General features: G+C 38.1%; 2 protein-coding genes across 4 annotated transcripts; one reads left to right on the forward strand and one right to left on the reverse strand.

The window, feature by feature from the left end:
* The first annotated feature begins 922 nt into the window (after window positions 1-922).
* Window positions 923-9,278, forward strand: LOC104600713 (Protein kinase superfamily protein). 3 transcript variants are annotated; one of them, XM_010263813.3, is made up of 13 exons: window positions 923-1,608; window positions 3,561-3,683; window positions 3,766-3,957; window positions 5,226-5,351; window positions 5,446-5,664; window positions 5,778-5,867; window positions 5,962-6,057; window positions 6,147-6,254; window positions 6,375-6,746; window positions 6,824-7,117; window positions 7,206-7,598; window positions 7,712-7,955; window positions 8,067-9,278. In XM_010263813.3, the coding sequence occupies exons 1-13, from the start codon at window positions 1,527-1,529 to the stop codon at window positions 8,755-8,757; spliced, it is 3,030 nt and encodes a 1,009-aa protein (XP_010262115.1). In that variant the 5' UTR covers window positions 923-1,526; the 3' UTR covers window positions 8,758-9,278. The 3 variants fall into 3 exon arrangements, with proteins under 3 accessions (XP_010262115.1, XP_010262117.1, XP_088749038.1); XM_010263815.3 differs by lacking the exons at window positions 3,561-3,683; window positions 3,766-3,957 and having other exon boundaries at window positions 1,009-1,608; XM_088892912.1 differs by lacking the exons at window positions 3,561-3,683; window positions 3,766-3,957 and having other exon boundaries at window positions 1,391-1,608; window positions 5,197-5,351.
* Window positions 9,279-11,263: 1,985 nt separating this feature from the next.
* On the reverse strand, window positions 11,264-17,600 carry LOC104600715 (protein HOTHEAD-like). The gene is made up of 6 exons (XM_010263816.3): window positions 17,344-17,600; window positions 16,354-16,723; window positions 12,911-13,221; window positions 12,366-12,751; window positions 11,548-12,116; window positions 11,264-11,457 (listed from the first exon to the last, which is right to left on the reverse strand). Exons 1-6 carry the CDS (start codon window positions 17,417-17,419, stop codon window positions 11,403-11,405), a joined length of 1,767 nt encoding a protein of 588 aa, XP_010262118.1. The 5' UTR covers window positions 17,420-17,600; the 3' UTR covers window positions 11,264-11,402.
* Window positions 17,601-26,041: the final 8,441 nt, after the last annotated feature.

The following is a 26,041-nucleotide window of genomic DNA, read 5'->3' on the forward strand; positions in this document are numbered from 1 at the left end:
TGAGCAAGAGTCCAATTTTATCATCACATCTAATAAGATCTACAGAGTGACAACCATATTTCAACAGGGTTGTCGTCATCATCATCATCAACATGTAAACGTGGCGTCCAACGCCACACCACAGGCCCACAACCCCGCTCCTACTTGGGTTGGGTCTAGTGACGAGGATCCACATAGTGAAAAGTTTGGCAATTCATGATTAGACCTTAAATGATAAATAGTATAACATATTAACAATTTTTTACCAGAAAATAGAAAAAAACATATAGTAACAAATTGCGTGTCTCCTTCCATCACCTGGCACCCGCCGACGTTTCACTCTGTTTCGTAAGAATCAACAATCTTGATTTTAAATTTTAGAAAACCCACCTGTTAGACGATCGATCCAATGGACCAGATCATTTGGTTACGCTTTCTCTTCTGAGTCAACGAAAAAGGTAGTCCAAATAGTAGTCTATCCGCCAAACACAATCACCGAAGTTTTCTGAAAATTTTATGCTTTCTGGGATGATCTAGATTGTAGAGGTGAAGAAGAAGAAGAAGGGAGAGACATAAACAAATGGTGACTGGTGAGAGAGCCCACATCAGCTAGCGATCAGAGTTCAGACATCACACTACTCGATGCCTCGATAAACTATTTGAATATGAAATCATGAATCCCAGTCGACACAAAATGAATATTTCATTTAATGCGAGTCCTGCAACACGAGGCACAATTGAGAGCCATGAGATTAGAATCTACTGACAACTTGATTGTCAAGGTACCATCCGACACTAATCCAATGGTAAATAATGAGATCCATTATTGAAGCGGCCCACAGAGGAGGATTGGAATTTGGAATTCAGGAATTGGACATGGAGAATGGAGGAGTGAAGAGAGGGAAATTCAAGTATTAAACAAACCCAATATAAACGGGAAAGGTACAACACGCTCCGACCAATTAAAGCTTAATTATCAGTTAATCTTCTTAGCTTCCTACTAGGAGTAGGGACTACACACTAGACTACAGCTGAAGCCTGAACGAGAATCTCGCTTTCTCTCTTCCCCCCCCCCCCTCTCTCCTCTCTGACTCTCTGTGTCCGTACTCTCACCAAAACGCTCAGAGAGTGCTCTCCCTCTCTCCGTTAAATGAGCCCGTTGTCTGCTGAACAGATCTTTCTTTTTCTTTTTTTTTTTATTCGTTTTCAGTTGTCTTAAATAAGTCATGACAGTAGAAACGATTCTCTTTGCATGGCAACCTTCAAGCTCTGCAAATTCCGGCCACAGCTCATTTGCAAAAGAAACAGAGAGCTGGGCTTTCCTCTACCCGTCTTTGGGTCTTCATTAAGCTGCCTTCTGATTGCTTTCCTCATGCTATTTGTCGGTCTTCTCTAATCAAGCTTCCGTCTTGTTCTTACTTGAAGATTACCCATCTGTAAACTCTACTATATTATTCCAATTTGTCGATATTTTTATTGTTTTTTTCCTATCCTTTGGACGAGCGGGTGGGAGGTTACAAGATTCGATCTCCGATTTTCTCCTGGGGATGGGTATGCAAATGATTATGCTGCAAGTGAGAGTGAGACTCATCATCATTGTCGGCGCTTTGGTAGTTCATGGATCTGCAGGTAATGAATATTGTTCTCATTGTGTTTATTTAGCATATGTTTGAGTTTGAGTTGGCCTATCCAATAATTTGATCAAATTCGTGCTGTATTTGGTTGATTTTTATGTTAGGAGAAAAATGTAAAGATCTGGGTTCTTGTCAACAATTATTTTTGTGATTCTTCCTGTTCATAACAAATTGCACCTGTGTGAATAGAGTCTAAGTCGAGTCGGGTTTTGCTTGATCCATGTAATGTAAGGAGACTGATGCACCAAGGACGGAAACATTCTGGAATTTTTCGTTGTGGCTTTGGTTCGATATGAATTGGATGTTATTTCATAGGGTGGTTGATTAGAGATTGGAGTGGACATTGCGAATTGTAGTTTATAGTTTCTAACTAAAGTTCATCCTCAGTAAAGAGTGATATGCTTACTGTTTAAAGAACTGTTGTGCTTCATAGTTATCGGTACAATCTGGAGTTTTGTCCCGGTGACTAATTATTAAGCATTACAAGTCAGATCATATAGTATCAATCTCAGATAATGTCATTTCTAGTTGTGTTTTTTGTCCTTTTACATGGAGGTTTTATGTCATTAGCCACATCTAGTCCATCCCCACACCCTCTCCCTCAATCTATCCCAAAACTTTTAAGGAAAAAGAGAGGATATATCAATATTCATTATGTAATTAATGATGAACTTCTTTACCTTATTATGAAAGGTTGACTGATCAAATAATAAAGTTGGTAGTTGGTGGACAATCTGCAAATGTAAATTCGATGCCTGGCCCAGAATATATATATTAGAAAAGCCATTACCCAATGTTGGTTCCAGCTATCTGGGGTCTTGGGAGGGGTAAACTGGATATAGTCGTAATCTTTGGCACTTTTGCACAAAGTGGTCGCTCTCAGGCTGCCTTGGCTCAGAATATCATCCCCAGAAATTATTGAAACAATCTTAGTTTCTTAATTTGAACAATGCTAGGGGATTCTAAAGTACTATCTTTTGCTCTCATGGAGATGTTAGAGTTTTCACATGGCTATACAGCAAAAGTACTATAAAACAATATTTTTATGAAATATAAAAACCAAGCCTTGGTACAATAAGAAAAATTAAAAAAAGAAGATTATGTTAATTGGAGAGATTATTCCTACAAGTTATTGATATTTTACACTAATGTTCTTTGTGAAAGTATCAATGATGTAGTTTACAAGTTACTTATTCACATATCTATTACTTTACCTATATTTGCATTTTTATGTCCATTAACCCAATTACCTATGTATATGGTACAGAGGATATTCAAATTTGACTGTCTCAGGTATTTTCTCCTCTTGTCCCTGATTCTGCTCCTGCCAACTATTTGGTCAAGGAGGACTGGTTTGGATTTTCTTCAGAAGATTGTCATATCTTTCTTCTCCCCTTTATCATCATCACCATTTTTATGTTATTAGTGAATTAAGCCACAAAGGTAATATACATGAGTACATGGAAGGTTGTAAACTGGTACACAATATTATGACAACCAAGTACAAACCATAGCCACAATAAAAGAATACCAAGGGAAGGAGACTTAGAAAATAGAGGTCCTAATCTACCCCAGATTTTTCAACCTCAGAAATCATCCATAGGAACTCTTGAAAGATAAAACTATGATGTCCTATGCTTCATTTTTGGTAGGTTTGTTAAACATGGTGATATTTCATCTTATCCATTTTTTTAATACTTTGCAAGAAAAACTCTGGTGTGCGATGATGAAAAAAGATACTTAATGATCAGGGAAACAGAAAATAAAAAGCACAATTCTTCCAAGCTTCTTTGCTAGAGTAGAAAACCATTCAACTTGTATCATGAAATAAAAACTTGGTTTGGGAAGGGTCCACAAAGGTACAGGTTAAGTTCCAAAGAGTATTATATCTCTCTTTCCCCGCTTGAGTTATAGACTAAGAAATGGCAGATTTATATTCTCTTGCAGGGTACAATATATCACCAAGAGCTTTTTCTGCAGTTTCTCCAACTGAAGATAGAAAGCCTAGTGTTGGCTACCATAGGAAGTCTCTGGAAACTGGAGCACAAAGTCCAGGGCATCTGCACAATGGTAACCTTTGTTAACTGTAACACTAGGAAGCTTTTGTTATTCTTGCTATCAATTAATAAAGCTAACAGCTTAAAAAATCCAGGGCCTATCTCATTGGTATTTCCACCCAATGTTTCCGCACCTGTCCCCCGAGCTGTGCAAGGGCTGGTACCATCCATATCCCCAGATATTGGAAGTCTATTGCCACCACAAGAGTCAGCATCCCCACTCCAACCCATCCAGGGGTTTGTACCATCTGCCCTACCAAGGGCTCATTATCGAAGAGCACCATATGGTATGGCTCTTTCCAAAGTAGCTTTTTGATCTGGAGGCATTGATTGTTTGAAGTTTGTAAGCAGGATTAAATCCCTTTATGTACCCAGCCCAGTCCACCCCACCCAAGATCCTGTTTAGCTAGGATCAACATTAGGTAATGACCCTTGTACACAGACAACACACAATATACCTCATATTTCTGCTTTTTTCTGTGAGCAGGGTTTGAAATCAACGAGAACCTTAATTTTCCCAAGTATCGGCTATATCAATTTATCATTGAGATATTCCATATCCCAAGAAGATAGCAAAATAATGCTATTAATTTTGAAGTCTTTTTAGATTTCTCTCTATATTTGTATTGACTCAATTGGAAGATTTATGGATTCAGTCAGCATCTGAGTTTCAGCTCTAATTTACAAAATTAAATAGAAACAAGAAATGTATACTATAAATAGAAAAACTAGGTTTTTCTAAATCCCAAACCCCGCTTAATTCTAAAGAATTTTAATACTAAAAATGATCATTTATATATGAATATAATCAGATCCTAGCAGATTGGATCAAGCAATTACCCAAACTTGATCCGATTAATGAATGAATCATATTTTCATATTCAATTCAATCCAATTATGGCTAGATGGATCCAAATACGACTTAAATGAATCACACTCAAATCCAATCCATTTGCATCCCTATTTGGGGGTTGGCTGATCATCTCAAAGAAGTTAGCAAGGCTCTTGCTTTTATTCCTTGAATTTTTTGTTGGGTGTGGAGAGGGGTTTCATATACAGTGAAATCCCTAATACCTTGAATTTTTTGTTGGGTGAGCAGTGAGTCTGTACAGCTCTTTTGCTACATCCTTTCATGTTGAAGTTCCATTATTGTTATTTCTTCCTAATGTTTGATCAAAAAGAGACACCTCTATTTTTCTTTCTGATACCTTGAAGTGGTATATCACCAATGTATCCCCTTATTCTTTTGGTGGAATATTGATCTTAACTATTTTTTTTTTTGGGTGAACAATTTTAACTAAAATTTTGTACCTTTCCATGGACAAACTGTGGTGTGTGGTGCACTCTCAAGTAATTATCTATCTTGAAATAATAGGGCTGTCATATTAATTAATCAATATTTGTAGAATATATGGAGGCGTGCATGTTTCTCTTTTTTGTTTAATTAATGTACAGCCATGCCCTTGTACTCTACCTTTTTGGGGTTGTGCTAGTCCAACAACTAGGTACTTTGTAATTGATGTTAGGTTCAATGTGTTGCAAAATAATGTTACAGAACCTGCTGTTTCTCCAAAACCGGGTCCTCCATCCAGAATCAGGAAGAGATATGGAGTGCCAGTTGCTGCACCTCCAATGGAATCATTTGATCATTTATCACCTGTGAACCATTCCCCAGCCAAAGGTACTTCAGAGATCAAGTTAAGCTCTTTGTGTGCAAGTTTTTATGGGCCCCAAATTTGAAGTTCAATGCCATTGGAAATCATTACTGGTCACAGGTCTGTTCCCTGTTGAAGCCCCTGCACCAGACAAAACTGTGAGGCCCTCTAATAAAGCATTTGCACCTTCCAAGTCATCTTCCAAAGCCCCAGAGAGGAGACAATTTCATAGTCCTGCACCTTCACCTTCATTTTACAAGCATAAACATGCAAATCAAAGAGCCAACGGCCTTGCTCCTACATCAATTCCATCCCATCCTCCTGCTTCTTATCACAAAGGTTTGATATTTTTCTAAGAGTATCTCCACCAAATAAATACCAACAGGTAACATATATGCCCCAAGTATTTGGATAATAAAGAATTCTTCCTTTTCTTTCGATTTCTCTTAAAGGTCTGATCATCACTCCTGCACCTTCAAATGCTTCGGAAACATTGCCAAAGAAAAGTAGAAGACACAAAGGCCTGCCACACTTGGGACAAGGTACCAGATGGTTTCCCAATTCATATGTGACCAAGCATCTGAGCTGTAAATTGGTTTGTTTACTTTGACCTCTTATTATGATCCAACCTGGCAGGTCCCTCTATCTCCCCTGTCCAATATCCAGTTCCTCCAACAGTGAAAAGAGGTTCTTTTGCACCTGTACCATCACCAGCGGTTCAATCCGGCCAAAGTATGGTGAAACTTACATCTCTTACATCATTTGTTTTCTGTACAGTAAAAATTAATGGATGTTCCCTAATCTTGTTTTCTGTAAGCAAGGGCGTGTTCTTCCTCCCAAAATTTCTCCTCCAAGTTCTTTGCCAAGGAAGCCAAAGACACCATTATCTCCATCAGTTCAAACATTACCCCCACCACCTCCTAATTTAGGTAAATAAATCTGCAAATTCTCTTATACTTAATTCAACATTATGTTCTATTTGGTCTTCTATTATACTATTCATTTTCCACAAGTTTACCTTAGTGACACCTAAATATCTTATCTTGTAGATTGTACATCATTGGCATGTGTGGATCCTTATACAAATAGCCCTCCAGGATCACCCTGTGCCTGTGTGTTGCCAATGCAAGTTGAACTGTGCCTTAGTGTGGCCCTATACACCTTCTTTCCTTTGGTTTCTGAACTGGCTGCAGAAATAGCAGCTGGAGTTTTCATGAGACAAAGTCAAGTTCATATCATGGGAGCAAACGCAGCCAGTCAACAGCCAGAGAAGACTATTGTTCTTATCAATCTGGTGCCACTTGGAGTAAAATTTGATAACACCACAGCATTTATGACCTATGAGAAATTCTGGCACAAACAGATTGCCATAAAGGCTTCCTACTTTGGTGACTATGAAGTGTTGTATGTTAAATATCCAGGTACATGTGAATGGATGCTTTTCTATGTAGTTTATCATGTAGTCTGGCATCTGTTAATAACATTTGCACCATATCAGGGCTTCCTCCCTCCCCACCTTCAACAACCTCAAGCATTACCACCATAGATGGTGGATCTTTACCTGGCCATGACAATAATGGAAGGACAATACGGCCTCTGGGAGTTGATGTGAGGAGGAAACAAAAAGGAGGACTTGGTGGTGGCATGATTGCTATAATAGTTCTGTTATCTGTTATAGCCATTGTGTTCTGTGTTGGAGCTGCTTGGGTGTTTCTATTGAAATGTGGAAGACATTCTGGTCAACCTGCATCTACCATTGAAGCTTTTGTACCTTCCCTTGCAAAGCCATCAGGTAAAGCACTGCTAATATTTCTTATCATTATAACTGCCTTTTTTTATTTTTTGGTTAAATAGTACATATCGAATATTCATTTCTACAGGGGCTGCTGGATCTATGATGTTTGGAAGTGGAGCCAGTTCTGCATCACTGTCCTTTGGATCTAGCTTTGCAACATATACAGGAACTGCTAGAACTTTCAGTGCAGGTGAAATAGAAAGAGCTACTGATAACTTTGATGATTCAAGAATACTGGGGGAAGGTGGATTTGGACGTGTCTATAGTGGTACCCTTGATGATGGAACAAAGGTGGCTGTAAAGGTTCTTAAGAGAGATGATCAACAGGGTGGCCGAGAATTTTTGGCAGAAGTAGAGATGCTTAGCCGGTTGCATCACCGGAACTTGGTCAAATTGATTGGTATATGCACAGAGGACAATACCCGCTGCTTGGTCTATGAACTCATTCCAAATGGCAGTGTGGAGTCCCATCTACATGGTAATATGAATGTAGTGGTCTCATGTTTTTGGGTTCTCTCCATTGAATTATAAATTTTGTTCCCTGATCCTTTTTTGAAAATGGCCCTTCCAAAAAAAAAATTGTTCTTTCAGGATCAGACAAGGAGGCTTCTCCACTTGATTGGGGTGCCCGAATAAAGATTGCACTTGGTGCAGCTCGTGGTCTAGCATATTTGCATGAAGACTCAAGCCCTCGTGTTATTCATCGAGACTTCAAGTCCAGCAATATCTTATTGGAACATGATTTTACTCCCAAGGTGTCTGATTTCGGTTTGGCCAGAACAGCTTTGGATGAGGGAAATAAACACGTTTCAACACGCGTTATGGGAACATTTGGGTATGACCTTGTTCTTTTCATGATTTGAATTTTCAAATCTTTTTAATTCCCCTAGGATACTTGTGAGAGATCAATACTGTGTTTGCACATGACTTTTTTTTTTTTTTTCAGTTACGTGGCTCCGGAATATGCAATGACTGGACATCTTCTTGTGAAGAGTGATGTTTACAGTTATGGTGTGGTACTTCTTGAGCTCCTAACAGGAAGAAAACCTGTGGACATGTCACAGCCACAAGGTCAAGAGAATCTAGTTGCTTGGGCACGCCCGCTTCTTACAAGTAAGGAGGGTTTAGAAGCAATTGTTGACCCTGCATTAGGATCCAATATCCCATTTGATAGTGTGGCCAAGGTAGCAGCAATTGCTTCAATGTGTGTACAACCAGAAGTGTCACACCGACCTTTCATGGGAGAGGTAGTGCAGGCATTGAAGCTTGTGTGTAACGAGTGCGGTGAGACGAAAAGAGTGGGATCAGATAATTGTAGTCGGGAAAACTTGTCGATTGATTTGGATGCTAGGGTTAGTACTGGTTCGGGTCAAATTCCAGAATCTACACGTACCTACTATGCTATGCCTGTATGTGAATCCAGCCTTGAAGACCGGGGGGCTCTATCTGCTTTGGATGTCTTCAGTACATCAGCAAGACATGGGATGCAGGTATCGGGGTCTTTTAGGAGGCACTCTAGTTCAGGCCCTCTGCGAACAGGGAGGGGCATGCGGTTTTGGCAGAGATTAAGAGGCATGACTAGAGGTAGTGCAAGTGAACACGGAGTTGCTTCCAGATTGTGGGCAGTATCTCGATGAATTTGTTGGAGCGCCATCCAGGAATAAGGCAACATTGTGGTTTTCATATGTGAGAACAACTAGGGGGAAGACTAGTAGTTTGGGATTTGATAAGAAATGCAGCTGCATTCAAGTTCCAATGCCTTGTGTGGCTATGACCTCAAAATTTATCCAGAATGGCTCATGCTGCTGCTAAGATCCCTGAAGGAAATGCATTGGTCATGGTGAACAAGTTTGTTTGCTGCAATCTTTGTCAAAAGATGATTCAGATGAGAGCCATGATTTGTGAAGTTTGTATCTTTGAAAGAGGCATGATTCTTAGTGTATCTCAAATAAATGCTCCACTTTGAGATAGTCTTGATTTGAAGTTTTGAGCAAAGTTTCCTTGGTTCAGTTCAATCCCTCTCTATGTATCGAGGATTTGAAGTATACAAGAGATCTTTTACACAACTGTAATCTCAAACTTTCAATTGGTGGTATCTACCATCTATCCTTCTTTACAAGGAAAATTTGAGTATAAGACGATTGGTTAATTTACTTCAGCCCATAGAACGTGGATTGATTTCCCTTTTCCCCACTTTTAGCTTAAACTGACCAAGTTTAATGTTGCTTACGAACCTGACACAAGAATGTATTTTTTGCTCTTTTACTTTCATTGGTTAGAACTATAAAAGAAAAAAGTTATCATGCTTGACATAAAATATATAAAAATAAGATGAAGGTGTTATTATTGATCCTGTTATCATAATGTGACCAAGGGTGTAAACTGTAGACTACCATTTAGGGGACTACGTTGTGTATTTCTTCATAATTTGTATTTTTCCTATTTAATATTTTCCTAATATAACATTATTATATTAGAAACTTAGCATATAATTTATATTTCTTTCTTTTTCTTTTTCTGTTTTTTTTTTTTTGTGAGGAAGATGCAATTCATTAAAACAAAATAACGGAGACACATTCAACCAGCAACCAAAACACAAACAAGGACACTACAACAAAACAAAACAAATAACACAGCCACTGATTCCAACGACCAGACTCACAGATAGTGCTAGTTTAGATATTTCTAGTAGATTATGAATTAACTATTGAAATTTCAGATGTGCTTTTATGGATTAAGATATTGCACCTTGCACATTTATTTGAGGTAGAGATGTCAAAAAGATAGAGAAAAATTACTTCTTTTATGCTATAAAATATCTTTCAATGAGAATATATAACATATAACCTTTTTTTATTTATTGGTAATGGTAAGGATATATCATCTTATCTACCCTTGATCTAGTGGAGTATGGGCTGATGACAGTGAAATTAATGAGTAGGCTGATTTAGAGTGAGAGGAATAAAAGTAGATCATGCCATGAAACTCCCTACTTCGACCTGATTAGGTTGCGCAACCTACTCTGTTTTAACATTGAAAAATCTTGTGGCCACTTCAGACTATCCGGATAGGAGGTCCCCACTCCCCTGGATGGGCCATGCCTTAAATCCTGCCGTCCACTTCTACCCTTTAATTTTCTAATTTAAAAGCTATTCACAAAAGAAAGCTTAGCTAGAAGCCTAGAATAAGCATTAAGGTTTGTGGGGTTACCCCATCAATCTTGGATGAAGAAAGGAATTTGATGTCTCCTTTTGAGAAAGTTTCCTGGGTCATTTCATTTACATTTCTTTACCCAATGACCTGATTACAAACCATCTCTCTCTCTCACACACACACACACAGTTTTCTAGTAAGGCATTCAGTGACAGAGGATAAGCAATCAAGGAATCTTTTATGTAGCAATCTGGTTTGGGCTTCTCAATTTCTCATCAATCCATATCAATGCAAAATAGCCCCTTCTTTAGGCATGTTATATCAAAATATTGAGAGTTTTATGATCAATGTTACCAAAGCAAAACACCAATACAATGTGGAACAGGAGGATTGAACAGGTGGCTAGTCCATATCCATAGGGTCCCCTATCCCTACCCAGTGGATAACTCAGACTGGCCACATCATTCATCCATGTGGCAGGAACATGGCCACTCGATCGTGTAGGGAAGCTCCTTGAGCTGATTAAGAAACCTTCTTCCTATATATAATTGGATCAAAACAGGGTGCTTTCTTGTATGACCAGTCCTATTTCTAGTCTTGTGCAACATGGAGGGATAGATATGGCCAATCTGAAGCCTGAACCAAACCATTAAATTAAGGAGCCTCTGTATTGGCCAGTTCTCATCAGCCCTCTATCCCACCTTTACTGATATCTTCCCCAAGTACTATTGGCCACTGAAAGCTTCAAAATTTGCCCCAAGGATAGAAAGAAAAATGTGCACGACCAGTTCAGAAACCAATTTGTCACGTCAAAAGATTCCATGGTGGTTCAGGTCAAGGACCGCTGATTGAATGTTTGAAGCGACCATTGATCGTCTTTTAGATAGATTGATTCATTGAATGCAATGCAATTAGCATTACGTGTGGAAACCAGAAGTGATCATCCCTTTCCAAAGAAAGAAAGAAAACAAGCCAGATAAAGATGGAGTATGAGAAAGAAAAGCATTTGAATTAATTGTCACATGTAATACAATGAAATTCTTCTTTTGATGCATTTTCTTTGGCAAGAATTAGTATAATCAAATTAAATTTCCTTGGTGCAGCTTCTATTGCATGCAACAGCTCCAATTTATACACCAGCTGCTCTTCCCAATGGTTCTCTTAGTATTTTAACTCCCATATATCTGCATATTCACCCAGGAATTAAACAAAATCAGTCAGTATCCTTCCATGCATCAGCAGCATATATATCTGTGTCTGTGCGATAACCTTACCTGCCCATCATCATGACTGTAGCTTGCGGATTTGTTCCGGGAGAAGTATTGAATATTGAACCATCCACAACACGGAGGCCATCAACACCGAGAACCTTGTACTTGGCGTCGACCACCTTGCCCACATGGCAACCACCATGGTAGTGCCAGATAGTGGTCACTGTGTCCTTACAGAACTGCTCTAGACTCTTGGTGTCATTGGTTTGCTTGGGTATCAAGTTCACATTAGCTTTGATGCTCATGTTGAGAAGCATCTCCACAGCGGGCATGTCGGAGTTTATGAGGTCGGCGAAGTGCTTCGTCTGCACCACCTTCTCGATCATGCGAATGCCGTATACGCAGCGCTTTAGATCGTAAGGATGACTGAAGTAGTTGAAGGTAACAGAAGGGTTGTCATCAACGTCGGTGCTAATCAGGCTGAGCTCACCCGTCGACAGCGGTCCGACTATCTTCTCTAGAACAAAGCCACCCATGAAGGCCTCATGCGGTAAGCTCTGCTTGCTTTCAATGTAGGCTTTGATGGCTTCTGGGGTCCTCTGCTTTGGGGGAACGGTGGAGAGCTGTCCAATCTGGTTGCACAACAATTGTCAATCAACGCTAAATGATGCAAGAGGATGATGATCTAATTCATTCCATTCCATGCATTGACCTATTTATGCTACACCCCAGATCCCAGAAAACAATATTTCTGGGATTAGAGAATGACTTTGGATATTTGGATAGAGCCGCGATGGAGCAATAAAATGCGAGCTCTAGGCTCTAGCCTGTGGGCAACCTCATTTTCTTTGCTACGTACTAACTAGTACTCTACTACTAACCTCTGCAGACATGATTCCATGGTTGCACTGAATGCTATCTGAGCTTTGACCGAACCCGCTACTGCCCTCAATAAACACTCCCATCTTCGTAATACCGACAGTCTCGATTAGCGACTGCTTGACTGGTTTCTTGGTGGGGACGAATATGGAGTTCATGGGGTTATCGGACATTCCTTTCCCGACGAATTCATTGTGGAGCACCACCGGAATGTTCATCCTTTTGAGGTCGGTTGCCGGACCAATCCCACTTAGTAATAATAGCTGAGGGCTCCCAATAGCCCCCGACGATAATATGACCTCGCTCTCCATTCTCTTTGACACAAATGCTTGATGTCGGTTTCCGTATTCGTCTTTGAACACGACTCCCACAGCCCTGGGCTGCCTCCCTGTGTCAAGCCAAATACAAACATCAGAACTACTACTTCATTCCTCTCCTGTTTCGACCTCTAGGTATTTCCCTTTGTATAAAACGTGTACGTGCTTAGTAACCAGTAAACCACTCATGGATCGAGAGCCAGTATTATAGATTACTGTGCTGCACTTACCAGTTTTATCAAACAATATCTTTTCCACTGTTGCATGAACCAGGACTCTTAGATTCTCAGGATTTGCAGAAGCGAGTAGGTGGGCGGCAGTGTATCGACGGCCGGACTTATCGAAGGTAGTCCCTCCGATCTTAGTTCCATAGATGTGGTCATACGTGAATCCGTTAAAGGGTGAGACCCCAACTTCAAGAAGACCATTCCTCAAGGCCTCCTGCCATGGTGCCACTTGTGGCCAGCGAACAATTTGCTTCTCGATCCACGGATACGACTCTTTTACTATCTCACTGTCCCAACCTGCTTTCTTAATGAATCTGCAGAAGCCATGAAGTTGAACATCAACACAAGCTAGCTACATTAACTGCTTTTTGAGTTTTCTAATCTCTCTCAAGCTTAATTGGATGATGATGGATCAGACGCATTAATTAACTAGCTAGTGAGGAAGGATGAATGGCCAAGGAATCACCCATGTGGTAAATGGTCTGTGGACCAAATTGACTGTGGAAGCCTCCAAAGAGAAGTTTCCAGTTGGTCAGTTGGTAAGATAAGAGTAGATTTGTAACTCAGACGTGATTTAATGCCGCCCCCGTAATTTAGCTAGGGAATAGGAACTGTCCACTGACCCGCTCGGGCAGCGAAAAAGAAACAATTAAATGTTGGCACAGGCAGAACAATTAATCCAAAGAACTAATAATACGACGTCGTTGGGTGGTTTCCTTCATTAAAGAGTTAGATAGAGAGAGGTTCCCTTGATTAGGAAGAATGCATCATGCCCTGATTTAATTAATAAATGCTTTGTTACTTTATGATCTGGGTTGGGATGGGATGGAATTGATGGATGGTTTGTTGTGAGAAGAGCATTGCTGGGAGATAGGACATAAACAGTCCTACTATTACATCCCTTTCGAATTTAAGATAAGGCATTGGGAAAAAAAGGAATATCAGAGCTCCTTGGTCCACACACACTACTCTGCAATTCAGGTCAGAAGAGGCAATGCTCTCCTTACTCCTTGGTAATTGGTTCCTCTCATCCCTAACTCTCATGCCTCTCTTCTCTTCCTTGGGAGTCTGAAGACACCCCACCTTTGATATTAATCAAAGTATGGGAAAGCAGGGAGATCAATGATGGGTGCGGATGTAGTAGGCATGTTAGGTAAGTACAATGAGTGAGCACATAATAGTTGTGTACATGTCTCAGTTAATGTGCCTTTCATCTACTTTTTTTGTTCAGTTAAATAGAAATTATCTATTATTTTATTACTTTTGTCAAAATAATTAAAAATAAAACAATGAAAAAGAAAAACCTAAACGTATTGGGAGTTGAGACTCATTATTTTTTATTTTTTAATTATTTTGACAAAGATAATAAAATAATGAATAATCTCTATTTAATGGAACAAAAAAGTTTGGATGAAAGGCACATTAACTGATATATGTGTCACACTGCTATTAAGTGCTCAATCATTGTGCTTACCTAATGCATGCCTACTACATCCGGACCCCCAACTATGTACTCAAACCTTGATTATATGGAGCAGAAAAATGTTAGAGATTGATGAAATTGAACATATTTTTATATTTGTACATGTAAGCCTTAAATAAAGCCTTCAAGCAAGAGAGCTTCTCTTTAGAACACATGGTTGGGCCTCTTCTGAGATAAAGAAACTAAATAATCGAGAGAACATCGACTGCAACTGTGGTCATAGGCTCATAGCACTCCCTACGGCCTCCAATGAAACGCAAATACACCAACAACAAATGTAGAAATTTTGTAGATGACATGTTCATATTTAAATATGAGGTTGCGATTAAAATTTTTTCATTTTTTGCTCATTGACACCTAATATTTTATTTTTGACATCACATAATACAGTAGTAATACACATGCAAGGTCTGACCAGCGAAACACCCGCAATTTCACATGCTTTATCTTTAGAAGAATCTCCTAAAAGCATAAACGAGGGTGTTCTTTTTCTGGATTTTGAGAGGGAAGAAATTGGTGAATGGGATTTTGATTCCCATTGACCAAGAATTTCATGTCCTTTTTCAGATTTATGTGGGGATCATGAAAAGTTTATTTTTTTGTTAAATAATACTCATCTCCTATGTGGATAAGTTGATAATACTTGAATGACACAAAAATGTTCCTTTTAATATTGGATTTTTATGGCTAAAATGGTCATTACCTTTATTTATATGGAAAATAAAAGAACATGGATAAATGCATATACCCGGATAAATCTTTCCTTAAAATATTTACTTGGATAAATTTATTTATCCAAACAAATAACTTACCCAATAGCAAACGGGCCTAAAGCATAAACATACAATCACGACAAAAAAAAAAAAACTTTTAGCGGCAGTTTTGTATTTATACCGGCAGCTACAAAAACTACGGCTAGAAACTTGTAGCAATACTTCTTTTAACGGCAATTTTAAGGACTGCCGCTAAAAGTCATTTTTCTTGTAGTGAATGTTTGATCAGAAGCCGTGCTATAAGAATTGTCACACCTCCAATTCTGAGTGTGATGCTGAATAACCAGCTCAACCACTGGGTCATTGGTCTAATGGTCTTTAAACCACCAAACTGATGCACATATAGCAGGGGAGTGTGCTGCTACCTGGTCACAGCAGTAATGTAATTTATGGATGTCAATATTTGTCCTCACCTCATGTCCAGAGCAGTATGGAAAAAAATCAAATCCATTTTTTTTCTCTCTTGCACGCAAGGTTAAAAGTAGACCTGGATTGGTCTATGGAAACGAGTAAGATTATATTCAAGAAAAAAAAGCATTTAATAAATAAAGTAATTAAAATACCGGGGGACCACATTGTAAAATTGCAAACTATAATAACAATAAATCGGATATACCCAGATCCAAGTTTCCTTGTTAGAATTTCAATTCAAATTGAATCTTAAATCCTTTAATAAAAAATAAGAAATAAAACAAAACAAAAAGGACAATTTTAAATTCAGATTGATTCGAGATATTGAATTCCACGATCCTGTCCATTTGACTTTTGGTTTGATAGAAAAGAAGAGAGAAACAGAGAAGGTTTTTATCAACCCAAGCATAGCCTTAACATATTAAGGCTAGATATGGGTATGAATATTTAAATGATTTAGATTGGATGAGATTAGATAGATTTTTTTTTTTTTTTTTTTTTTTTTGTATAATGCAGCCCAATTCAGTACGTACGTATTCACAATTTTACTGCAAATTTCAGTTCCATATTGAACTTCTACCCAACAAAGAAGTAAAGAAGGGACAGAAATGGCAGAACAATGTGCTACATTTGTCAACCTTCTAAAGTCTAAAAGCCACTAGAAGCCGAAGCCAAAGAATGAAAGAAAAAAGAAATCCTTACCTTCAGAGGGCCAAAGAGTGAAGAGAAAATGGAAGAAGAAAGAAGGGAAGAGAAATAAAGAAAGAAAACAGACGTACCCGGGGGTTGCCCTTGTATAGAAACCAGCATTGATGCAAGTGCCTCCACCCAACACCCGAGCCCTTGCATTAATGACTCCGTCGGTGGAGATGAAAGCTTGGGAGGCGGAGGTGGGTGAGGTGTCTGCTAGAGATATATGGAAGTTCTGCAAGTAGGAGACGTTTAGGTTGGCAAACGGTGCATCCCCTCGCTCCAGTAGCAGAACCCTGAACTTCTCAGACAGGGTGGCTGCCAGCGGGCAACCAGCCGTGCCACCTCCTACGATTATGTAGTCATATGGGCTGTCGTTTCCCGTCCATGTTCTTGATGATGTGAAACTGCTTGCCGCCTTGATAAATGGATATCTGTATTTCGAGTAATCCTCTTTTCCTGCATTTCATCAACGATATTATCAATTACATAATCCATGCATACTTTGATGCTTTGATGCTTTGAGTGAGTGAGTGAATGAGAGAGAGAGAGAACCAAAACCAAACCCAAAATCATGGTCCATGGAGTTCTCCAAATGTGGGTATTTCTTACTCAATTTTCACTCTCAGATTTTAACAGGACGCCATGGAAGGATGTGAGGGAGGGAGGGACAACCTATCTTAGTGCAGAAAATTGAGAATGAAAAAGCAGCTTCCAAAAAAATGGTGAAATCAATTCCTGTATTCCACTTAGACTGAAACATAGAAAAAAAAAAAGAGAAAAAAAAAGGAAAAAAGAAACAAAAAGCCATACCCCTTTCCCCTACTCCCTTCTTAGTGCAAAAAATGAAAGAAAAGGACAATCAGTTGACTTTTTGGGTTTTCTCTGCTCTCTTTGATGTTTAAGTTGGACTGGAAAGAAGAATGACTACTCTTGAACTCATCAAAAGGGAGCAAAAATAGAATCATAAACCAATAAAAAGAACAAGAGAAGGTTTTGTAAAATAAAGGCAGACAGGCAGGCAAGCATGGAAATGAAGCAGCAAAAGAGAGAGAGAGAGAGAAGAAAGGAGCAGAAACCTTGAGCAGAAGAAGCCAGAAGGTTGAGACAGAAAAATATATTGAGAAAGAGCTTTACAATCCCCAACGAAGCCATCGAAAGATCTGGAAAAAATTATTCAGAGATTCCGAAGAGGAAGGGAAGCTAATCCCTTACACTTGTCTGTAGATGTCTTGCTTGAAGCTGCTGAATGTCTATTTATATATTGGGACTTACATGTACGAACTACGCAGAGAGGAGGGGTAGGAGTGATCACCGAACAACCAAGAGTACTCCCTCCGGCCTCCGCCATGGTATTAAATAGCAGCTAATACTACCACAGGGAACTCATTAATGGTGCACATGTATTCACGGTTGGAGTAGTCACTAGCCAAGACAACTCCACTGGTCCGACTAACCCATTAGCTTGTCTGTTGATTTGAATTTCATCATCCATGCCAACAAACAAACAGGGGGAGCCACAGCCCCGGCCCCTACTCCTTAGCCAGCTCATTGAATTTGAACCACCACGAGTCATAACAAAACAAACCAGTTTTTTCTGTCCATAAACGAACTATTTGTGCAGGGTCCCACACTCTGCCTACAAACGACGGCCTTCCATAACTCTCTTGTTACTTTGTTCGTTAATAGATGTTATAAAATAGAAGGAAGTGAACCATAGAGAGAGACGTAACTATGAAACTTAAATCACCAAACTCACCGATCACCACTAATTGTATAAGAATAGCTGGCACTGGCAGTTCTTGAAATTGAATGCACAGTCCCCTAGTTAGGTTGCTAAACACATGGCCTTACCTAATCAGAGGAAGAATTGGGGTTAACTCAGAAGACGAAAGGGTGATGAGTTTGGTTTGGTGGGTGACCACTGGGTACTTCATCACTTTAGTTCTTTGAGTTAGGCCAACGTTTGGGAGTGCTTATTCAATGCTCTTATTTGTGCTTTTTACCTTAGGGGAGCCAAAAATCAATCAAAAAAATGTTTGGTGAAAAAGCTTAAGAAGGGATTTAGGCACTTTTCTGTTTCAAAAAAGGCTTTTATTAGAAGCCGGTCCATTTAGGCCAAAAAGCACTCTCTCTCAATGAGGAAATGAGTTGAGTCGAATAGAAAGAAAGGCCATAAGCCTGTTTTTTCAAACCAAACAAAAAGCTGAACTTTGTTTTTATTTTAAGAAACCCATCTCTACTCAATGAGCTAATACCCACCATTATAGTTAAAAGTCTCGGAAGGAAAATTTTGAAGAAGAATGGATGATACGGCACTTTCTCTCCCAAGTCCCAACTGTGTCATTTCTTCCTTCCTTCCTTCACTTGTATTAATTAAAGGAGTAATCGCGCTATGTCTGTAAATACTTTTGAAAATGAGTTATTAAGCTATCTGTGCGTATATGTGCCTGATAAAAATAACAGTTTGATCGATCGGACTCAACCTGGTTCCTGGAAGGTTGTTAGACCCATCCAACTTGATCTTTTGCTGTTTTGATGCTTTCTTCCTTCACCAATGAAAGTGGGGTTCTCTGTTGTTTTAGCCTTTTTAAGGGCGGGGCCGCGGCGGGACCTGTCGACTGACCAATTCCATACAGACAGAGTGGGGTTCCCTATTTGCACCATACATGTTTCTATTTGTATTCTACTCAACTATTTGTAGTCTTTGCAAACCCAGCTAGATGACAAATATTTGATGTTGGCTTAGAGTACGGATTTGCTCCTCACAGAACTTACTTCACATCCACCTCAAAGCATGTTTCAGCCGTGCATCTAAAACCAAAGTTTTTGAATCATCGTTGATTCGGATGGTCAAATCGTTCGGCATAGGAACCATTCAGGCAACCGATTTTATTTTATCTCAAACCCGGTTTTTAACATAGGCAGTCAAACTGTTAACCTGTTTTAATTAGTTTTTATTTTTATTTTTTTTTTAATTTGTTTATCAGAATGGGTTGTACGTTCGAATCGGACAGTTAGACCGTCGACCCGAAAACTGATGGCTAGAACAATTCAATTTCCAGATTATTTTTTAAAACATTGTCTAAAACATTTCTGTAATTATAAATTTTTATTCATAAGAAGATGTTTCAGATGTACCGCTGAAACATACCATAACTCCGTAAGGTTGGTGTAAGGTGAGCTTTGTAAAGAATAAATCCAAACCCCTCGATTGGCAGGATCTCGGCTGTTTATAGCAGATACTTGAGATCAAATCCAACTCCCACCAGGGTTTGGGTAGTGCTATGGGTATGGAGATGGGCTACCCCTTGTGTAACCCTAAGAACAGTAGAACACGAGTATAAAAAAATTGTAATTAGGCTGGCGTCTGTTTGGGATGGCTTTCTTGCAATAGTTTTCTGTGTTATGTGAGCCAGAAAAAAAAAATCATGAAGTCATGAAACCATGTTTTGTGATGTAGATATCATAAATAACTTGTTAGAATCAACTCAATCAATGCAGCTATCAAACAACTCCCTCCAATTGAGCTTTTACCGCACGGCTTTATGTTCATGAACTGCATTGGGTTGACATAATGGGTTAGGTTGTAATACTTGAAAAATTAAATAAAAGTTACATTTAGATCCAATTTTATATTTCTTTTTTGGGGGAGAATTTCCTCCATTTCATTTTCAAAATTTACAACGAAGTAAGACTCAGAACAGATTAAAACCAGAAATGCTCAACGGGTAACGATTTTATTTATCCAAAAATCATCATTTAAGGTCGCATTTGGTATTCATTATTTTAAGGACTTATCTTATTTTTGCAATTAAAAACTTAGTATTTATAGGAGCATTAAGGCTGCATATGGCATATGGCGTTCCTTATTTTAAGGACCTATCTCTTTTTTACTGTTAAAATGTTCTTATAAATATTGACTTTTTAATTACAAAAAGGAGATAAATCCTTAAAATAAGAAATGCCAAATGAAACCTTAGGGGTCTGGTCATAAGTTCCCAGTTTTGATTGTCCGGCCATCCGATCTCGTCCAAATCTTAATAATTATTTTAGGAATTTTAAGCAAAGTCATTGTCAAAATGTTCTTCCAAATGGAAATAAACCTTTCCTCATACCAAGCCTCATGCACTGGGTTTCCCTTTATTTAGGGAAAATATTCTTTTTATTTTATTTTATTTAATTAATTAATTATTTATTTATTTAAATTTTAGACAGCATGATTCTAAAATGCTAGCTTCAGACCTAAAAAGAGAGAAAAGTCTATAATATAATCACCATTGTTCTTGGTCCAAAAGAGTTTTCTGCACCTCTCTCTCCGTATTTATTTGTTTTTGTCGTATCATTTCTTAATTTTGTATAAGCGTCTGACCCCACCAATCTCATAAAATCAAATATAATGCTACCAACATGTGCTACGTTGAAAACCCTTACTTTCAGCAACTCTTCTACATTGAATCCGAATCCACTTAACTAAGGTCAATTCTTGGCAATAAAAGAGGGCACAGGACCAAGAAGAATCTAGAGACAAGCAACTATAGTAAGTGTTGCTGCACAAACTCGTCAAACCTTGAGAGTTGGGGAACTAGGCCTAAAAGATAAGGCACACATCTCGCTATTAGAATGGGATTCATCTGTTGGAATATATTTTTTTTTTTTGTTGGGAGGAAATTCAGACTCTTAATGACACCAACAGCCAGGGACATTTTCTAGGCACATGATCAATCAGAGAATATCGATCACATGACTTAATACATTTTGTTTTTTATGGAATTTTGAAGCTTACTAATGATATGATTCAGATCTTGTCTTATGAGATCTTCATAGTTGGACAAGTCTATGATGTTGATTGATACACCATATTGTTAATTCCGTTTGAATGTTAGCATCTTTTTTTGCAAGTTCACTTTGGGAAAGGGGATTATTCTATCAAATCAAAATGGTAACTATTTGATAGAATAAAAGAGAGGAATGGAAAGTTGAGGGGAAGTTCTGAAGAAACTTCACAAAATCTGTCAGAAAACTTTTTTCTCAGCTTTCTGTTCCTTTCTTATATTCTACTAATCCAAACATATTAATCTTTAGTCGCACAGCTACATCTATTAACAATAAGCATATACTTGTGTTAGTTTTGGGTCTAAATTTGATTATATAATGTTAATTTATATATTCATCATTTTCTTCTCCACATGTATACTTAGGGGTGAGCATTATTCGGTTAAAATCAAAATATCGAACTGAAAATTTCGGTTTCGGTTTTTAGGAATTTCGATTTTCAGAATTAGAAATTCAGTTAATTGAAAAAATCAAATTAACTGAAATTCATTATGTAATATGTAATATATATAATACACAATATTTAATATTTAATGTATAATATACTATATATTTATATATTAATATATTATATAATATGAAATTCATATATATATATATATATATATATTATAGGTTATAATATATATTAATTAAATTCGGTTTTTAACCGAATAAAAAGGATCATTCATTCTCTTCAAGTGCATTCGGCTCGGCTCTCTCACTCTCATCTGATGATCTCGTCACTTCTTTGATATAACGAGTAAGGGGGCCACTATCATCGATTGCAGCATTTGCTTTCTCGTTGTAATTAAAGATAATAAGAAGTCAGTCAACATTGATGTTAAAGCTAATGTGGAGAGAGATTTGTTGATGGGGAAAACAATCAAACATCTCCTTTGGGAAGAGAGTCTATCATCGATTCATAAAATTGAGTTGAGGTGCATCTGCATTCACATTGTTTGGGTTTGGGTGGGGATCACCGGATCGATATCACTATCACTCCTTTCCATCATCCCGGATAGCGGTGCTAAACGCAATTCGAAGTGTATAGTTAGTCGTTGTATGTTCATCATTCATTGGCTCTAAGATTTAAAATTTATTTGGGAGCCATTATTATTACTCAATTGAGTTTGTGGGAACTCGAGGATACTGGACACATCATCTCACAACACATTAATCCTGGACAATTTTTTTAAAGCAAGTCAATTGCCACGTCAATAAAATCATTAATACTGGCCAACAAAAACTCTATTCACATACCATCCCATCACACATTGGGAATATCTTCATATAACACCTAATACTTCATCCCTTTAACTTGTTTTAGATGTAGGGGCGGCCATCAATGAAAATTTTATTAAAATTTCAAGAGAGTAAAGGAAAACTATAAGGGTACCTAAATGCCATACCCCCTTAAAAAACCTATACATGATGTCATGAGCCATAAATATACAAGAAACATGTCCTACGATCATACCCAAGGGAAAAAAAAAATTCCCTTTATTGATTCAGAACTCATTTACATCTTAGATAAGGTTGCAGGAAGTTTTGATGGGTGCTTGTTTTTATTCATTTTATAAAACCCCTAAATTATTCTAGGGGAGTTGAAATGTTTTGTCAATAAAACGTGTTTCGACCCTTTACCAATCTGATCTAACACCATGAGACTGGAACCCATCATAAAAGTAGGACCCACCATATATGAAATGTGTGGTGTGAGATTATATTGATAGAGGTTTGGAAGGTGTTTTATTGGCAGGAGATCCGAATTTATTCTAGGGAGAGGGGCAGTCATCGAAAAATTTATTCAAGTTTCAAGGAAAAAAAAACCTATAAGGGGTTGCATAAATACCTTACACCTCTAGAAACCTAGACATGATGTCATCAATCCAGTTCAATGATCACGAGGCAAAATAAAAAGCAAAAAAAAAACCTATAAGCTGTAGGGCGTTTTGAAGGATGATTGTTTTTATTCATTTTTTTTAAACCCTAAATTTGTTTTTGATCGAGGGGTGGCCATAAAAAATTATTAAAATTTCAAGGAAAAAGAAAACTATGAGAAGGTATGTGAATACTTTACTCCCACTAGAAAACCTACGTATGCATGATGTCATCAACTTGTAAATATATAAGAAATATGTCCGGTGATCACTAAGGGGCGTTCTAGAAAGTGGTTGTTCTTACTTTTAAAACAAAGATAACTGCCACATAGCAAAAACAGTATAATTTTGCTGATGTGGCAGTTAAACAAACAATTATGTTGTCAACACCCCTTAAATCCCCCCCCCCCTCAAAAAAAAAAACTCATTCATATCTTAAATAAGGCAGCAACAAACATTCACGTCTTTGACCAATATACAAATTCAATGGTATAAACCTTCTTTTAAATGAAAGGAGTATAAATACATATATGTAGAGTGCAAAACCTTGTATTTTATATGTATTTATATTAGTGCTTTTTCCAAACTTTAAGATCATAAGCTAAATTTGTCAAAACATCTACCGGTTTATTGCCTTTTCTATAAATGTGAACAAATCTAGTATTGTTCATATTCTCATTAGAAATCTGCTGAATTAAAAAATATAAAAGAAAAGTAGTTTCTTGAAGAGAGAAGGAAGAGAGAAGGAGAAGAAGAGAAGAAGAGAAGTTGAAAAGAAAAGAAAAGCAATTAATCTGGCTGCCTCCTTCACTTATTATTTATACTAAAATAATAGAATAATACAAAGCCCTTATAGGGCGGCAAAACATAAAACAACATATATAACAGTCAAAAACATAATAAAATTTCAACTCACATAACTACTGTGGTGCCCACCTCCTATCTAACAACTAACATAAAACATCTACTCAGAAAAACATCATAAAACTAATTAATCTTCAACACTCCCCCTCAAGTTGGGAGTAAATGTCGCACATTCCCAACTTGCATAGATCATGTTCAAACTTGTTCTTTGCCACCCCTTTAGTGAGAACATCAGCCAGCTGCAACTCTGAAGAGACATAAGGCAAACAAACTTCTCCAGTTGTTACCATTTCTCTTATAAAGTGTCTATCAACTTCAATGTGTTTTATCCTATCATGCTGAATTGGATTGTGGGCAATACTGATTGCAGCCTAATTGTCATAGTATAACATCATAGGTTCCTCTGCTTTCACCCCAATCTCACTCAAAAGATATCTAACCCAAAGAAATTCTGAGACACCATGAGCCATGGATCTATACTCAGCCTTTGCACTTGACCTTGCCACAGCCGTCTGCTTCTTACTCCTTTAGGAGATCAAGTTTCCACCTACAAAGGTATACACTCCTGAAGTAGACCTCCTGTCATCTAAGCATCATGCCCAGTCTGCATCTGTATAGGATTCTAGCTTCAAATTCTCATGATTTAAGAAAATAATGTCTCTGCCAAGGTGCTTTTTCAGATATGCAAATATTCTCTCAGTAGCTTCCCAGTGTTGAACCCGATGTGCATGCATGTACTGACTCACAACACTAACAACATAAGAAATATCTGGTCGTGGCATATACAAATACAGCAATCGGCTAACCATTATTTGATATCTCCCCACATCCTTTACCAACTCACCATCCACACCATTAATTCTGTGGTTTGGATCAATAGGAGTGTCTGTTGGTTTGTCCCCAGTTTCCCAGTCTCTCACAGTAGGTCAAGTACATACTTTCTCTATGAAATGAAGATCCCATGCTTGGATCTTGCAACTTCAATCCCTAAGAAGTATTTCAGCTCACCAAGATCTTTGATTTCAAATTCTTGCTGCAATGATTTTTTGAGATCATCAATCTCCTTCAGATCATTTCCTGTCACTACTATATCATCCACATACAAAATCAGAATTGACACCAAAGCATCTCTTCTCTTCACAAAGAGGGTGTGATCAAATTGTGTCTGTGTGTATCCAAAACGAATGATTGCCCCTATGAACCTGTCAAACCAAGCCCTACGTGACTGTTTCAGTCCATACAGAGATTTTCTGATTCTGCACACCTTTCCTTAAACAACATTTTCATAAAAGCCTGTTGGAATGTTCATCTATACCTCTTCCTATAAATCACCATTAAGGAAAGCATTTTTTACATCAAGCTGGAACAAAGGCCATGAATAGGTGGCTGTTAGAGATAAAAGGATACGAACTGAACTCATCTTATCTACTGGTGCAAATGTTTCCAGATAATCAACACCATAGGTCTGAGTATACCCTTTTGCTACCAACATTGCCTTGTACCTCTCTATCTTGCCATCGGCCTTATACTTCACTGTGAATACCCATCTACATCGAACTGTCTTCTTGTCTGGGGGGAGATAAACTATTTCCCAAGTTTGGTTTTTGACCAAAGCATCCATTTCATCTTGCATTGTTGTTTTTCACTCAGGTTTGGAGAAAGCCTCAGTAACATTCCTGGGTATAGACACAGAATCCAGGGAAGAAAGAAAAGCACAGTAGGAGAGTGATAAGGCACTGTAGGAGATGGTGTGAAATATAGTGGGTTTTACACTTTCTCTTCCCTTTACGAAATGCAATGGGAAGATCAAGGTCAGTGGGATCAACTGCAACAATGGTGTTAGGGATAGAAACATTATCATTAGAAAACATAACAGGCTCAGCCTCAAGAGGAATACCTAGAACTATATCTGCTGAATTTGGTGTTTTAGAAGGACCAACAGAGAGTGGTGTGGGTTGAGGATGTATGGAGTCAACCATCACCTGTCGGCACTGATATTTCTATGAGGCTGCCCGTAGTGGCTCAGGTAATGAAACTGGAGGTGCAGATGCTGGCTAAACTGATCTAGATGCTAGTTGAACTGATAGAGGCATCACAGAAAACAGGAAGAGGAACAGATTGCGAGTTCTCCCCAAAACTCTCACCCTGAGGAGAACCACTCGAGAAGAAGAATGTGGATTTAAAAAATGTAACATCGATAGTGACAAATCTGCTC

Source organism: Nelumbo nucifera, chromosome 8 (assembly GCF_055504915.1).
Source record: "Nelumbo nucifera cultivar China Antique chromosome 8, China Antique-T2T, whole genome shotgun sequence".
NCBI classification, from domain to species: Eukaryota; Viridiplantae; Streptophyta; class Magnoliopsida; order Proteales; family Nelumbonaceae; genus Nelumbo; species Nelumbo nucifera.